The following is a 16,019-nucleotide window of genomic DNA, read 5'->3' on the forward strand; positions in this document are numbered from 1 at the left end:
CACGTGGGTAAGGAGGTGGGGCAGTGCAAGGGAGGTGAGAGCGCCGTGCTGCTTGTAGCCCCCGCGAGTGGTCAAGAGGAGCCACCTTGTTCGTGCTGCGGTATCTCGGCCGTTGCCTGCGCCCACCACAGGTATAGCAGGGCTCCCGATCCGGGAAGATGGGTGGCCTGCGGGGAAACCCAAGGCAGGAATGTGAGAATCGGTGCTTCTTTCACGTGTTCCACTCCTGTTTGGAGAGAATGGCCCGGCGCCTGCTTGCGATCGTCCCGCGGAAGCGCTGCCCCATTGCCCCTTTCGCTCCCTCCGTCCCCGCCACCTTTTGGTGCGCTTCGAAAAAATGGGATTTGTAGTCCAAGGCACCAAACGGTTGGAAAGGCCGGGAGGTGATGCCGTCAGTTCAAAGGCTGCGGAACGGGGGTGGCTAGATGGCGGGTCAGGCAGATCGGGGGGCGATCGGGAGTCTTGGTGCGTAGTAGTTTTTCTCCCGCAGAGCAGTCGAGACGGCCTCGGCCCTTGCCCGACCGGCCTGGTGTCCGCAGGCGGTGTGTAAACTCTACTGCGGTGGGGTTGGGTTGCCGCTTCCAGCGGATCCACGCGGTGGTTGGCAGCCCTTTGGTGCTGAAGGGCGTCAGGTTAGTGGATCTAGGGGACTTAACGCAGCCCGCCCAAATCTTAGACGGTGGATTTCAAGTTAGCGGCCTGGAATCGCTACCTTAGCCCTTCAAACAGCCGTGAAGATCAGGTGGGGGAGGGGGGGAGTCTGCTGATGCCTCCACGAGTTCCCGGGCAAGAAAAGATCGGTGAGCTGCAAGTTTTATTGGCTGTAGTACCACTGTCGGAGTGCTAGGAGGTGCTGCTGCTCTTTTGACCTTGTCCTCCGACCAGGATAAATGAATGAAGCACGTGTGACTGGTCCAAAAGATATGCTTGACTTCTTACTAGACTTTACCCTCTTCTTTCCCTCGCCCTCCTTTTCTTTTCTTTCTCCCCTTTGCATTTTTTCTAATGATAGTGGTTGAGAAAAGCTGCCTTTCATGCTTTGATGTTCATTTCAGTTGATACCAACCCGTAGATACCATCTTAAGCCAGTTTCCCAGTGCACTTTGCTCCAATATGAAATGGGGGGAAGGTGCAGGCATCATTTATGCATGTAATTCTTTTAAAAAATAAATTCTGATAGGATGCAACTACTGTATATTATTACAGTTTAAATAAGATTATCAAAGTTTTTGTATTAGATTTGGCATTTTGAGGGACATTTATGAGCACTCCCACAAAATAGTTGCTGGTGTTTCAAACACAGAATGTTCATACAATAGAAAGCACACACATTAAAATGTACCCTGGTTGATACTTTTCTTTCATGCCTTATGATATATAATGTATCTTTGATCAATCCAATTATACCAACAATTCCAGCTAGCGTAGTATAGTGAAGTGTCTTTGTTTTTTAGCGCCAAAGTCAATTTGGTTTTATGTAGCACAGTATTGTTAGTACTGATTTTTGTTAGTACAAAATGTCTTTTATTATTTACTGAATAGATTTGGTGGAATTAACACCTGAATCCATATTCCTGCCTCCCTGGTTGACAATACAATACATTTTCAAAGATCCTTTAAGAGTCAGTTTGTTTTAATGGTTAAGGCATCAGGCTAGAAACTTAGATGAATGAGGCCAGCCTTTAGACATGAAATCTGGCTGGGTGACTTTGGGCCAGTCACTTCTCTCACCCAGCCCACCTCACAAGGTTGTTGTGGGGAAAATAGGACGAAGTATGTTCACCATGTTTATAAAAAAATAAAGTTGGGATATAAATAAATAATCCTTTAAAAAGTTGTGGGCCAACATGTGATCCCTTTTCATGGAAGTGACCTGTGAGTTGAATTCAAAGGCATTGAATTTGGCATAGTAGTTCTACTGTAGTGATGATCACGCTAGTTATAAATGTTCTATAATTTATTTGCTATTTTAAAAATCAATCCTATTTTGATGAGTTGTAGCAAGTCACTGTCATAGACTTACCATATTGCACAACTCTTCTAAACCATGTTGGGAATGAATTTGGGATTTCTGGACCGGCATATCAGTCGCACATCAATTTAGGAAAGATTATTTTGACATATAATAGACATGATTATGATCCTTTTCCATTCTTGATTATGTTGACACTAACTTGGATTTTCATTTTTTTTTTCTTTATAGAAATGCTGCGTTTACCATCAGTGCTACGTCAACTAAGGCCGGTATCCAGAGCCCTGGCCCCACACCTTACTAGAGCCTATGCAAAAGATGTGAAATTTGGAGCAGATGCCAGAGCTCTTATGTTGCAGGGAGTAGATCTTCTAGCAGATGCTGTAGCAGTCACCATGGGACCAAAGGTATTGGAATAAATAAGTCCACTATGTGGAGATTTACTTGTGAAGTGTCTTGATTTGATGAAGAGCAAAATCCAAAGTACTTTTGTGGCTTGATTTATCTGAAGTGACATAATTTCAACAGGAAAATAATATGCATTATGTGGACATCACTGGACTATGCTAATTAGATTTTAATTAACACTTTTCCATAAAATGTTTTGAAATTTACTTCCCTGTAGCATGTTAGAATATTGAGCACTATTGATAACAAATTAATCAGATAAGCTTAAAAAACTAGTGAAATTCTCCTGAATTTATAGCCATGTTTGAGGTCAATAAAAGTTGACTTAGTCTAATGCAAATAGATTATAATATCAAGAACAGGCCCAACTATACAGCTTATGGACAATAATATGTACAGGTAGTCTTCAACTTCATGACCACAGTGGAGCCTGGAATTCTATATGACCAGATTCAATTTCTGTCACCGTTTTTAGGTAGAATTGTCAAGTGAATAATTTTGAATAAAAGTACTCTTTTAAACAAATACAAACTTCCTTGATAGCATGATTATATTGTTGCATATTTCCTTGGACATATCTCCTTTTGTATGCAAGGTGGTTTTTGTGCACTGCTTTTGCAGATGCATAACCCTGTTTGTGCATAACTTTTTTTTAACATAATTATCTTTTCCCGACATAATTATGCCTTTCTGTTATGTCTTAATAGCATTTAAACTAATTTGTTAATTGCTGTAAAATATTGTCTAATCATTAAGAGGTCTGAATAAAACCTAAATTTTACATAAGCTTTGCAGGTCAATGTTTTAACTTTATATGTTATTTCAGGGAAGAACAGTAATTATCGAACAGAGTTGGGGTAGCCCAAAAGTGACAAAAGATGGTGTGACAGTGGCCAAGGCAATTGACTTGAAGGATAAGTACAAAAATATTGGAGCCAAACTCGTTCAAGATGTTGCCAACAACACTAATGAAGAGGCAGGAGATGGTACAACTACTGCAACGGTACTGGCACGTTCAATTGCCAAGGAAGGATTTGAAAAGATCAGTAAAGGAGCAAATCCAGTGGAAATTAGAAGAGGTAATGCTAACCTCCTTTCTGATGTGAGTTTGGTAAAAGGAGGCATAGTCAGACTTACTCAATTTTTTCTAAGTACTTTCAGATGAGCCATTTTTGTCATTGCTTCCATAATTACCAAGGAAAAGTGAGACATATATTGATATCTGCATGGTGTTACTCTGATAAAGTATATATTTACATATTGTGTGGATTGTAATCTAGCTAGCTAGGTCATTTGGAGTCATACAAACACAAATATTTACATACCAGTTACAAAAGAGTATGAGGCTCTGATTTAAATTTCTCAACTTTTAATACAGCACTTTTTCTAACCTCCTCCCATACAGCTCTCCCATATCCATTTTCCCATCGCTATTACAGTGCTGGATAATGTTGAATGGGAAAGTGCAAAGAAAAGTGGTTTATTTCAGCTTCCTCATATTATTTCTTCTGAGGCATAACAGATTTGAACATGATCATCATAGGAATAGACCGATGTCTATTTACTTGAGACAAAATTGTGCATATGTAACAGGGAGAGAAATTTTATCACAGCAACTTTGCTATGGGGAGAACGTGAGAACAGTATCTCTTAAATACCTATTTACTGCTAGGTCCATGGATTATTTAAATTAATACTTTCTGTTTTTCAGGTGTGATGCTTGCTGTGGAGGCTGTAATTAATGAATTGAAGAAATTGTCCAAACCAGTCACAACGCCAGAAGAAATTGCTCAGGTAATATCATCTCAACCTTATAAGCAACTGATTCTGTTTTCCAACGTGCTTTGCACAATGGATATATTATTTAGGCTGCACCATTTAACAAAACCTAACTTGGAAACATAATCTTTAAATATGTGGTGTGATAACATCTTAAGACCCTTGGTGGTGCAGTGATTAGAATGCAGTACTGCAGGCTACTTTTGCGGCCCAAATCCCACCAGGTTCAAGGTTGACTCAGCCTCCCATCCTTCCAAGGTTGGTAAAATGAGGATCCAAATTGTTGGGGGCAATTTGCTGACTCGGCAAACTACTTAGAGAGGGCTTTAAAGCAGTGTATAAGTCTTAAGTGCTATTGTTATTACCAACTTTGTAAAATGAGGTGAGATTTTTGTGTTTAGTTTAATTTCCTAGAGAATGTGACACATAATTTGTCTGTAGGTTGCCACAATATCAGCAAACGGGGATAAAGAAATTGGTAACATAATCTCTGATGCAATGAAGAAGGTTGGACGGAAAGGAGTTATTACAGTGAAGGTAAGGGTTGCACAAATACAACCCTATGTTCCTTGAATTATTTTGGTTTGTTTTATGGTAGCATTTTAAGACTTACTGAAAGCATCTAATGAAATATGAAGTATGATGTTTAGGATCCTTCATAGTATTCGTTAATACAAGATTTAGGTTGGGGAATAAAATGTACATGTTATGTACCAAAATTAAAAAGCTGGGTTTTGTAATTTCAATTATTGCAAATTGAGCATTTTTTTTCTCAGTGAAAACTTACTGTTAGAAGTATCTAATCATATTAGTTAATTTTCCTAATCTTTCAAAAAATAGGATGGAAAAACTTTGAACGATGAGTTAGAAATCATTGAAGGTATGAAGTTTGATAGAGGCTACATCTCTCCTTACTTCATTAATACAGCCAAAGGTAAGATGGCATTAATTGAACCACATGTCTTGCTCGGATCCATCAGTCTTTTAGTTTTAATGATAAGAATAAACTAATTCATGAGTAGTGGAGTTCCATTGGTCCTATTCTTTTTTTTTTTTTTTTGGTATTCAAACATGTTTTTCTACAAAATACAGCAATTTAGTGCCCTAGTTTGACCCAGTTGGTCAATATATTGTTAATATTGGGCTTGGGGATCCTAAGGAAGTATGCAGTCCGTTAAATGGTTACATTGTATATAGTTAAAGTACTCTTTCGTCTCATTAATACTTTAAATGTAGCTTTTCATTTTTTTAGGTGTTTTTAAAGGTAGAATATTATTTTATTTATATTTTAACTGCATGTCATTTTTATTATTAAGTTTCTACCAGTCTTAAACTATTAATCTATAGATTGCCCACACATAATAAACAAAAAAATACAAAATGAAGGAGCTAAATGTTCTAGACAGACAAGTACATGCCATACAACATTCCAGACTTTAACAATTCTGTCAATAAGGCATTTTTAAAAAAGTCCAAATAATGAACATGGCAGTACCTGGAGATAGCAGATGAGAAAAAACTGGAGAAAATCCAAAAATGCAAAGACCTGCAAATAAAAGTAGAATGATTGTGGCAAAAGAAAGGCAGTACCAATAGTGATAGGTGTTTTCTTCAATTTCGATATATCTGGAGCACCTCTTGAACCTCATTGGCATTGACAAAATCATCAGTTATAAAAGGTAGCTTTTTGGAACAGTTTATATTTGCAAATTAAGCTTCTAATATTAAACAATATCTGCCTATGTCAGGTCATTAGAAAGGACTCAATACATGGACAAAAATGCTGAATACGATCTAAACATCTAGCTGATTGTACATGCAACAGTAACAACTATTGTAGTAATTGTGATCACAGCATTTCTACAGGGTGCCGTAATGGAAATTTTCTTTCAGCTAAAAATCAAAATAGCTTTGTGGATCCATCTTCACATGGAATTTGAATGTGCATGTTTTGCAGTTGCCACTGGAGGGCCTCTTGCAGACTCCAGATGTGTTGCCACTGCTCTTATTATGTTCCTCTGCAGGACAGAAATGTGAATTCCAAGATGCTTATCTCTTAATCAGTGAAAAGAAGATCTCCAGTGTTCAGTCCATAGTACCAGCTCTTGAAATTGCAAATAATCATCGTAAGCCCTTAGTCATTATTGCTGAAGATGTAGATGGAGAAGCCCTCAGCACACTTGTACTAAACAGGTAGGTTTGATATAAAGATTATTTTTAAATGCACTTTTTCCAAAATATTTTCAGTAAAAGAAGCTGCATTTGTATAATTAGTTTTAAGAAAGGAAGTTGTCTCCCAAAGAAGAGTTTATGATATGTTTGTGTTAGTAGGCTGTGTGTATTGCTGGAACAGAAAGGGTATTTTTAAACATTTGGGAGCAGGTTTTGAAAAAAAATGTAGGGTGACAGGGCAAAGTGCTAAATGAAAGTATTCATACATGATAATTTACTTTATCCTGCAGTAGTAGAACAGCACCCAAGGATAATCTTTATTGTCTGACAAAAGGGGAAATCTTGTTCTTGATTATTGCTGGTAGGAATTGAGAGTAAGTTATCAAAAAATTATGTACCTATTTTAACAAGACAGTTCAATAACTTGTTAATATAGTAGCTGTAACTGTATAGTAGGTCTGATTTTGGTATTACCATGCAAAAAGTGAAAGACTAGCTAGTTGCAATTGAGGCTCATGCTGCAAACTTAAGGTAATCTTTAGTTAAACAAAAAAATATTCATTTAAAACAGGTTTTTAACCTGGGTCTGCAAATGTGGGTGGGAAAAATTACAACTTTATCTTCACTAATTTCTACCTTAAATTTATCTATTCATTAAACTATTTTGGCCCAACTCACCTCAGGATTGTTGTGGGGGAAATAAGCAGGAGGAGGAAGAAGGTGGGTTAGATATGGTTGCTGCTTTGAGTTATTTATAAAGTAATAAAACTGGATACAAATAAATGATTTCTATATCCAAAGTAATTTATGGCTTTAAAATTCCCAAGATGTTTTTTTAACTTCAATAAATCTCACAATTATATCCTTAAAAAGAATAATTTTATGATTGATTTCAATCAAGGCATGTTTGATTACTTTGTTATATTTGATATATTTTAATATTTTTGATAAAGGTATTTCAGAATAATTAGTAACACTAATTATATGTATTTTATTTTAAATTCATTTATTGAAAGGGTCTATAGGTTTCCCCAGACTTGGGTCCATAGGACAAAAAGATTAATTGGCCTAAGGAGATTTTTTGGGGGGAGGGGTGTGACTCTTTACTGGAAACAAGGAGTGCAGTTTATATCAAAGGTTATTTTGATCTGTAAATAATGGCCAATCATTTCAGTTAAATTATCAAAATAAGACCTAATTAAAATTCTACAGTGAGGTATCTTGGACTAAAAAATACTAAAAAGATTTCAGAATTTAAAGTGCACACTGCTTACTGATTTTCTTTCTCAGACTGAAGGTTGGCCTGCAAGTTGTTGCAGTAAAAGCACCTGGGTTTGGTGACAATAGAAAAAATCAACTTAAAGATATGGCAGTTGCTACTGGTGGCGCTGTAAGTAAACCCTAAAAAGAAATGAAAAGATTCTTAAACCACAGAAAATTGGCAGCATTCATGCAAAATTGATAAGTCTGTATTTGTATTATATCTCAAGCTGTAGGATTCTAACCTACTTTATTATAAACTTGACTTACTGCAGTATTTGATCCTTATTTATATCAAAGGAGAATTTGGGTGGTGTTTTATGCCAAAGCAGACCAGAGGTTTGAATATAGTACTGGTAGTTTTCAACTTACAACCATTCACTCAATGACTGTTCGAAGTTACATTGTACTGAAAACATAACTAACCCTTTCTTCACATTACGACTGTTGTAGCATGCTCATGGTCATGTGATCAAAATTCAGGTGCTTGGCCTTGGCATATATTTAACATAGTTACTGTGTCCTGGGATCATGCGATCCCCTTTTGCGGTCCTCTGACAAACAAAGTCAGTGGGGAAGCAAGATTCACTTAATATGTTACTGTGGCAAGAAAGGTCACAAAATGAGGTAAAACAAACACACACATTTAACTCTTGATAAGTCAAGGACTACAAGGACAAACGTACTTGGAGAGAGCATTGAGATTTAAACCCACGAGTGCTCTGTTTGGCATTCATGCAATGTTGTAATGGGCCCCACCATTTTAAGGTTCAGCTAACTATCTCACAGAGAACTAGTTTGGTTTGGGGGTTTAAAAGCACCAAGGTAGAAACAGAATACTGAGTTCTAGTTCTCTCTTGCATAAGCCAGTGAATGACTTTGAGTCAATCACTCACTCACAATACCAAGAAGAGAGCAAGGGCAAACTATTCCTAAAAATCTTGCCAGAAAAGTGCAGGGACTTGTCCAGGTAGTTGCCAGGAGTCAACACTGACTTGAAAACACCAAAACAACAAACAAAACCCAACTATCTAAAGTACTCTGAAAACATGGCTTTCCATGTTGTGAAGCAGAAGCGAGTGGTACAACTCTGAACTGATAACACCATGCAAACATAAAACTAATAATTTTGTCTTGAACTATATAGATTGAAAAATTACACTATTGTGCCTGGGCTGTAAATGTTTATTTCATATGACATTTAGAAGTGTCTTTAATTTGGGAGAAACTTTTAGATAGTACTTAATGAAGCAAATAAAGAGTGGGTTGTTTAGTAGTGATTATTAAAAATTTGTAAAATTGCAACTGGTAACAAAAAAACAACTTTGTTCAATATAACCTATTTCAGGTGTTTGGAGAGGAAGGTTTAACTATAAATCTGGAAGATGTTCAGCCTCATGACTTTGGTAAAGTTGGAGAAGTCATTGTAACCAAAGATGACTGCTTATTGCTTAAAGGAAAAGGTGATAAGACTCAGATTGAAAAACGGATTCAAGAAATAATTGAACAACTGGAAACGACCACAAGTGAATATGAAAAGGAGAAGCTAAACGAGCGCCTGGCTAAGCTTTCTGATGGAGTAGCTGTATTAAAAGTAGGTATACTGTGGGTTTTCTGTCTGTAAAATCAATTTAACATGTCTTTTTATGTTGATTTGGCCTACTTAGTTTTCTTAGCTGGGGACATGCAAATTTAATAAATCAATAGAAGGTACCGTGTTTCTCCAACAATACGCCCCCCCCCCAATAGGAAGTCCCAGCATGTTTTCTAGGCAAAAAATGAAATTAAGCCCCTCCCCCTAAATTTAGACATATTTTAAAACATGCAAAATGGGGGGGAACTTGCCATTAGAAGTGCCCCGCGGGCAGCCACACCTTGCCACCAGCTGCTCCTAACGGCGGAGCATGGAGGGCTCCTTACCCCCACCAAGAGCCTTTGCTACAGACCCAGGTATGGTGCTGGTTACAGGCTGGGTTAACGGGCGGCTGCGATGTCCGCCAGCAGTGTTTCAGCCACTTCTCGGGCCTCTAGCTTCCATGGTTCCTGCCGGCGCAGGTGCCTCTCTCACCAGCGCCATCTTTAACAACAGTGTCTGAGTCGCTCCTGTTCCCCCGGTCCCTGCAACAACAGGGGGGAAAAGCATTTTGAGGTACCTGGGAGCGCCACGCGGTGTGTTTTGGTTTAATCCCAAGCGGCTGGTTGGGTGTGAGAAGAACCAAGCGTCTCCACTGCTGCCCTTGGTGCTCCAGCCTCGGGCTCTGCAAGTTTCCAAAAGTCCTGGTGTGCAACCCATTCCTGCATTCCAAGCACGCCCAGGCCGAGCTGCAGCTGTCCCTCTCACTAGCGCCGTCTCCAATAACAGCAGCAGCAGCAGTGGAAGCGTTTAGAATGCAGGAACAGGCTACACACCGGGACTTTTGGAAACTTGCAGAGCCTGAGGCTGGAGTACCAAGGGTAGCAGCGGCAGAGACGCTCACTTGGCTCTTCTCATGCCCAACCAGCCGCTTGGGATTAAACGAAAATGCACCGTGCAGCGCTCCCAGGTACCTCAAAATGTTTTTTTTACCCTGTTGCAGGGACAGGGATGGGGGCAAAGCGGGAGCGACTCACTGTTGTTGGAGAGGGCACTGGCGAGAGGAACTGTAGAAGCTACGGAGGCCCGAGAAGTGGCTGAAACGCTGCCAGCAGACATCCATGCTGTCCGCCCACTGACCCGGGTCTGCAGCAAAGATACTTGGCAGGGGTAGGGAGCCCTCCGTACTCCGCCATGATTGGCCATTAGGAGTGGCTGGTGGTGAGGCGTGGCTGCCCTTAGGGTGCTCTAGGTGTGGAGGGGGGAATTCACCCCCGACAAGACATCCTAGTCGTTTTGGGGGGCTCAAAAAAATAATAATCCAGCCTTATATGAGAAACACGGTAGTATAAATGGCTTCAACATACTTGGGTTTTGATCAACATTACAGCTTAGCGTAAGATCCATGAGGTATTAACTATAACCTGATAACTTACCTGGTTAAGATAGGGATAGTAATCCATCATATCCAGAAGACACTGGGTTGGACATAGTTGATTTAAGATTTAGTTAAAAGTGGCTGTAAACATAGTGTTAAACAACAACCACATGTTGTGAAAATTATATGACAGCATACAGGAAGACTTCATACTTTTCTCAAATGTGATTCATGACAGCAATGATGCCTTGAAAATGGTATTCATTTATGGCCTGAGGCATCTCTTAAAACTGGAGAAGGTGAAGTTTCTTAAGTGGTAAAGGTAGTAAAATACTTAGGCGTACCACAGAACTGAAAACTAGTATGATTAGTTTTTTTGTCAAAGGGAGCTGTAATATTTATTTCTTGAACAGCAGCATTCCAATCATACAAGAGAAGTTGTCTTTCCCAGAGTCATTCAGATTACAGGATTTTGCAGATAACTTCTGAGTACAGGTAGTCCTCAACTTAACAGCAGTCATTTAGCAACCTGTTATAACCAAACCAAATTAGGGGACTTATGACCCAGATTCGATGTTCCACCCAGTAGGCCTTTTTCTTGGTCATGTGATTGGATTTCAGGCACTCAGTAACGGCTACATTTATGGCCATTTGCAGCATAGCAATAGCACTTGGACTTACATACCACTTCACAGTGCTTTACTGCTCTAAATGGTTGAATGTCAGCACATTGCCTCCAACAATCTGGGTCTTATTTCCCTGACCTCAGAAGGATGGAAGACTCAGTCAACCTTGAGCCAATCAGAATTGAACTGCCAAACTGCTGACAGATGGCAATCAGCAGTAGTAGTTTGCAGTACTGCATTCTAACCACTGCCACCACAGTAGTTGCATTACTGTCTTATCGCTGCTTTGCTGAAAACTGCCACGTCTCATTTTCTGTGCAAAACCACACCATAACAAACTCCATTACGGTTGTATATCAATGACTACCTGTAAGAACTTGATAACTAAGGATTTTTCTTAGGTTGGAGGAACAAGTGATGTTGAAGTTAATGAAAAGAAAGACAGAGTCACTGATGCCCTGAATGCCACTCGTGCTGCTGTAGAAGAAGGCATAGTCCTAGGTGGTGGCTGTGCATTGCTCCGTTGTATTCCAGCACTAGATGCTTTGACTCCAGCCAATGAAGATCAAAAAACTGGTAAGTTAATACCAGTTACTATAACACTTACTTGGACACTTAGATTTGAGTAACTTCCAAATTTCCTATAGTGCACTCTCTTCTTCCCAGTGTAGTGGTCTTTTCTTACTTTCAGAAATTTACTCGCAACTATCCAGAGCTTGTTGAAAGCTGGAAAATAGATAAAAAGACTTCACAAAATTAACTTCCAGATTCAGACTGGAAATTTTATACCTGGAAATCTTCATTTGGAAAGATAGGCAATGTATCTGAATAATGGTCAGTGTTTGTTCCATCATCAGCAGTGAAATTACTGTAGCTCCCTTTTTATAATACCCAGAACTCATTCATTTTAGGCATAGAGATTGTAAGAAGAACACTGAAAATTCCAGCTATGACTATTGCCAAGAATGCAGGAGTTGAAGGATCCCTGATAGTTGAGAAAATCATGCAAAGCCCGCCTGATGTTGGTTATGATGCAATGCTTGGTGACTTCGTGAATATGATAGAAAAAGGCATTATTGACCCAACAAAGGTAAATACTGAATTTTCTAAAGATTATGTGATAGCACTCTTAGTGTTTCAATCTTTTACAGAAAACTCTTAATCCATTCATAGGTTGTGAGGACAGCGCTGATGGATGCTGCAGGAGTAGCTTCTCTTTTATCTACAGCTGAAGCAGTTGTAACTGAAATCCCCAAAGAAGAGAAGGATGCTGCTGCTGCTATGGGAGGAATGGGTGGAGGAATGGGAGGTGGTATGTTCTAAAATCTAGGCTACATGGATGCGTATCATGAACTACAGTACATGACCTGATAGTTTAAGAGAAGCTTGGGTCAGAGTCAGGAAGGATGGATAGTGACTGCAGAAAAAGTGTGTTTAAAAAAAAAGATCACTGTAACATTGTTACTGGATTTCAGTTGTATGATTGTTTAGTCATTGTCCATGCCTACAGATAATTTATTTTGTACTTTGAATAAAGACATTTGTACATTCCTGATACTGGGTGCAGATCCATGTACCAATCATCTTGTGCTCTGAACTTAAAACCAGTTGAAGCACTTGCAATTCTGCTAAATAAGACTTTATTGGTGCCTGCTGTCACTAAAAAATGCAGAAGCCATTGTGTGCAAGACTGAATAAAATTCTGTACAAAGTAGACAAATATACAATTATGTGACAACTTTCTGTAATAAAACAATTGCTCTAAGGTATGGTATGTATTAACTTATTCACAACATAATCTGTTCATCCCAAGTACTAAGTTTTCCAGGACAAGATTTTTTTTTGGATTTCAGAACCAACTAGCAATAACTACTTATTAAAGTCTATTACAGTGGTAAGTGCAGCAATATATAAAATTATAAAGATGTTAAATTCAAATACACTGTTTTAACTTAAACTATATTTACATATAGCTAATGCCAAAGTTACAGAAATCAACTTTGGCAAACAGTAGTATCCCTAATTTGTTTTCCAACTTTCTAAAGCAGATGGAGAGAATTATGGAGGAAGGTGGGGAATGTGCTTTGTTAGCACTGTCAGTTCTGCTGGTAGAAGAAAGCCATAAACCTCTAGGCATTATGGTTTGTCATTAACTGGAACATTTTTAAAGCTAGAGTTCATGATTATTCATAGAAGATCCCCTTATATATTTTACTACAGTACCATATTAAATGTACTGATGAAGCTGAGCCCTTTCTGTAGGATTCATACAGTTCACTAAAATACTGCATATTAAATTTGCTACCAAAGTTTACACACTAAAACTTTTTTTCCAGAACTGCACACTGCTTGTTAAAGCTAGTTTTGAATACTAAAAATAACTTAAATATGCATTTAAAATAATAACTTAAACTTATTTCAATAGTAAATATTAAACATTGTCAAAATAAGGTTATAGAACTGGTAACAGTGCTGAGTTTTATACATGCTGAAAAGATGAGAGGAGGCCATTGTAAATGTAGCTGCCACTCAATGAACTTACCAGCACCTTAGAATTGCACTTGATTGAAGCTTCTATGTACACCTGCATCTTACATGCATGTTTTATACAGTAGTATTATACATAATTGGCAAAAAATGCCCCATATAATTGGAAGCCCACATGAGAAAAAATCTCATGTAAAGATGGTGTCCAAGAAATTTCAAAACTACTTTATGTATGATGCACTTCATGAAGCATTAACTCTCGAGGTATTCTAGTTTCTGGACCATAGAGCTTGCCTGCTCTTCTTTCAAATGCAGCTACCATCTGTTTAACAACTTCATCAAAGAACAATGTGGCAAGCTGAGAATGCAGAAGGGAGCGAAACTCAAAAGAAATCTGTGAAGGAAAACAAATTATCACTCACCCCTAATGATTAAGATGAGTAGACAGTTGTTTTTATGTTGATCTATTGATCTATCCATATTGGCGAATAGTGGATAAGAAAATTAGGGCAATCATTTTCTGCTGCAATTTCAATCTAATATTTATAGATTATAGAGTTTTCTAGCCATGAATCATTTGTCTTCGTTAGCCTTAATTGCCATTCAGGTTGAGTGGTAGTTCTCAACCATATATATAGACAAAATTAGTACTACAGGACTTACAACAAAGTGACATTAATTTGTTTACTTCCCAGTTACGTAGTGCTCTGCACATAATACAATACTTTCCTAGTTACTTTGTCTTGTCTATCCCTTCTCCCACATAATCATTCTAGGTTTGCTATGTATTTCCAATTCAAAGTGCTTCATGGTCCTTTGGACACAGTAGGGGCATTCCAAAGATCCTGTCTGTAACTGAAAGCAGCTGTGCTTTCTAGAATTACACAGCTGTCTTGCCGTCCAATCCTAAATACCATTTAATTTAAGGAAGTGCCAACAGGTATTATGTGCATGCCTATATATGGTCACTTCTAAGGACCTTTTCTCTTTAGAATCAACTGTGGTGCACAGTTAAAAATGCCTAAGAAATATATCTCCATATAAGTAGGCTATATAATTATATTTAAATAAGTACACTGGTCCGCTGGTGCATTTTACTAGTCTTCTATATTCTAAAGAGTAACATTTGTCAATAATAGGCAATCATTTAGCCAGTGCTAACAATTTCCTGTTCAATACAACATTAAAGGTATAAAAAAAGCTAAGTTAGTCCTTGCTTAATGGTCATTCGGTGACCATTTGAATTTACAATGGCACTGAGCCCTGCAATATTACCATTTGCAATCTTCATTGCAATCTCCCAACAAGAAAAATCAATGGGGAAGCTGGCAGGTTTCAAATGACAACCATGTGATATCACACTTAATGATAGTGCAGGATTTGCTTAATGATAGCAATCAAATGCCATCACTAAGTGGTGTAGCATATTGTTTCACATAGAGTTACTGATGGTCACGTCCCAATTATCGTTAACTGAGAACTACCTGTATTTGGGAAAAACGTGAAAATACTTAAAGCAAAACTATTTGAATTAAATGCTATAAAAATATTGAAATGATAATGAAATTACTAGTGCTAGTGGAATAATTTATTCCATGCACATTAGGAATTGCTTGGAAATGAGCATTCTTCATTGCTTAAAAACAAATTCATTAAAGTTGGATTGCTGCAACTAAAAATTATGGCTCACAAAAGTAATTTTGCAATCATAATTAAAAGCAAACTACCCAGTCTGGCAGTGCTTAAGGTACTAAGCCAGAAAGTGGAGATCCTGCCTTAGGCACAAATCCAGTTGGATGACTTTGGACTCGTCACTTTCTTTCTATCCTAGGAAGCCACTTCCGTACCGTGCACAATAAAATACATATTTAAAATACTTATATAGGAATCAGATATACAGCAATCAGGTATGGTTTCAAAAATACATTTTTCTCTGATCTCAATAGTTTGGAAAGATTATTTTGGTACTTACTGAAAAATCCAAGGTGCATGTCCTTTGATAGCCAGGAATTCCTGGACTGAAGCGCCACACAGTTTCCAGATGATTAAATAATTTTCCATCTGTACATGATGCCTATGAAAAAATTTAAGTAAAATTTATTGCATTCAAAATTTGAACCCCAAAACGTCTTAATTTTGATACTTTGTGTATTATATGATCATCACCACAGTAACTTCAGAGGGGGAAAGTGTTTTTCAGCCTGGAGCAAAATTGAAAGTAACATTAATATTTTAAAAATTCCAAAATGATTGAGTTTTCTCTTAAAATAGTCCAGCTTCCTTTGAACATTGTAACTTTCTCAACAGTATTTTTTCACTTCTGCAAACACAAAGTGTTTTCTCAGGTAAAAGAGACCAACCCAA

The 16,019-nt window shown here is 38.1% G+C and overlaps 2 protein-coding genes and 1 long non-coding RNA gene across 6 annotated transcripts in view; 1 reads left to right on the forward strand and 2 right to left on the reverse strand.

Moving 5' to 3' along the window:
• HSPD1 (heat shock protein family D (Hsp60) member 1) lies at nt 1-12,933 on the forward strand. Its single transcript, XM_026696859.2, has 12 exons — nt 1-131; nt 2,204-2,379; nt 3,207-3,459; nt 4,092-4,174; nt 4,601-4,696; nt 5,000-5,093; nt 6,184-6,352; nt 7,622-7,721; nt 8,940-9,185; nt 11,570-11,744; nt 12,080-12,258; nt 12,342-12,933. Exons 2-12 carry the CDS (start codon nt 2,206-2,208, stop codon nt 12,489-12,491), a joined length of 1,719 nt encoding a protein of 572 aa, XP_026552644.1. The 5' UTR covers nt 1-131; nt 2,204-2,205; the 3' UTR covers nt 12,492-12,933.
• On the reverse strand, nt 3,738-7,732 carry LOC148127935 (uncharacterized). The gene is made up of 2 exons (XR_015740705.1): nt 7,606-7,732; nt 3,738-6,177 (listed from the first exon to the last, which is right to left on the reverse strand). It is a non-coding gene; the product is annotated as an uncharacterized LOC148127935 (long non-coding RNA).
• Nucleotides 12,792-16,019, reverse strand: part of COQ10B (coenzyme Q10B) — a 15,439-nt gene continuing 12,211 nt past the window's right edge. For all 4 annotated transcript variants that reach the window (XM_026696861.2, XM_087919752.1, XM_026696860.2 and 1 more), the window contains 2 exons: nt 15,628-15,729; nt 12,792-14,049 (listed from right to left, as the gene is read on the reverse strand). In XM_026696861.2, coding sequence (XP_026552646.1) covers nt 13,882-14,049; nt 15,628-15,729 — 270 coding nt within the window. In that variant the 3' untranslated portion in view covers nt 12,792-13,881. The remainder of the gene's footprint in view (nt 14,050-15,627; nt 15,730-16,019) is intronic.

Source organism: Pseudonaja textilis, chromosome 1, assembly GCF_049901715.1.
Source record: "Pseudonaja textilis isolate UNSWEBS1 chromosome 1, rPseTex1.2, whole genome shotgun sequence".
Lineage (NCBI taxonomy): Eukaryota > Metazoa > Chordata > Lepidosauria > Squamata > Elapidae > Pseudonaja > Pseudonaja textilis.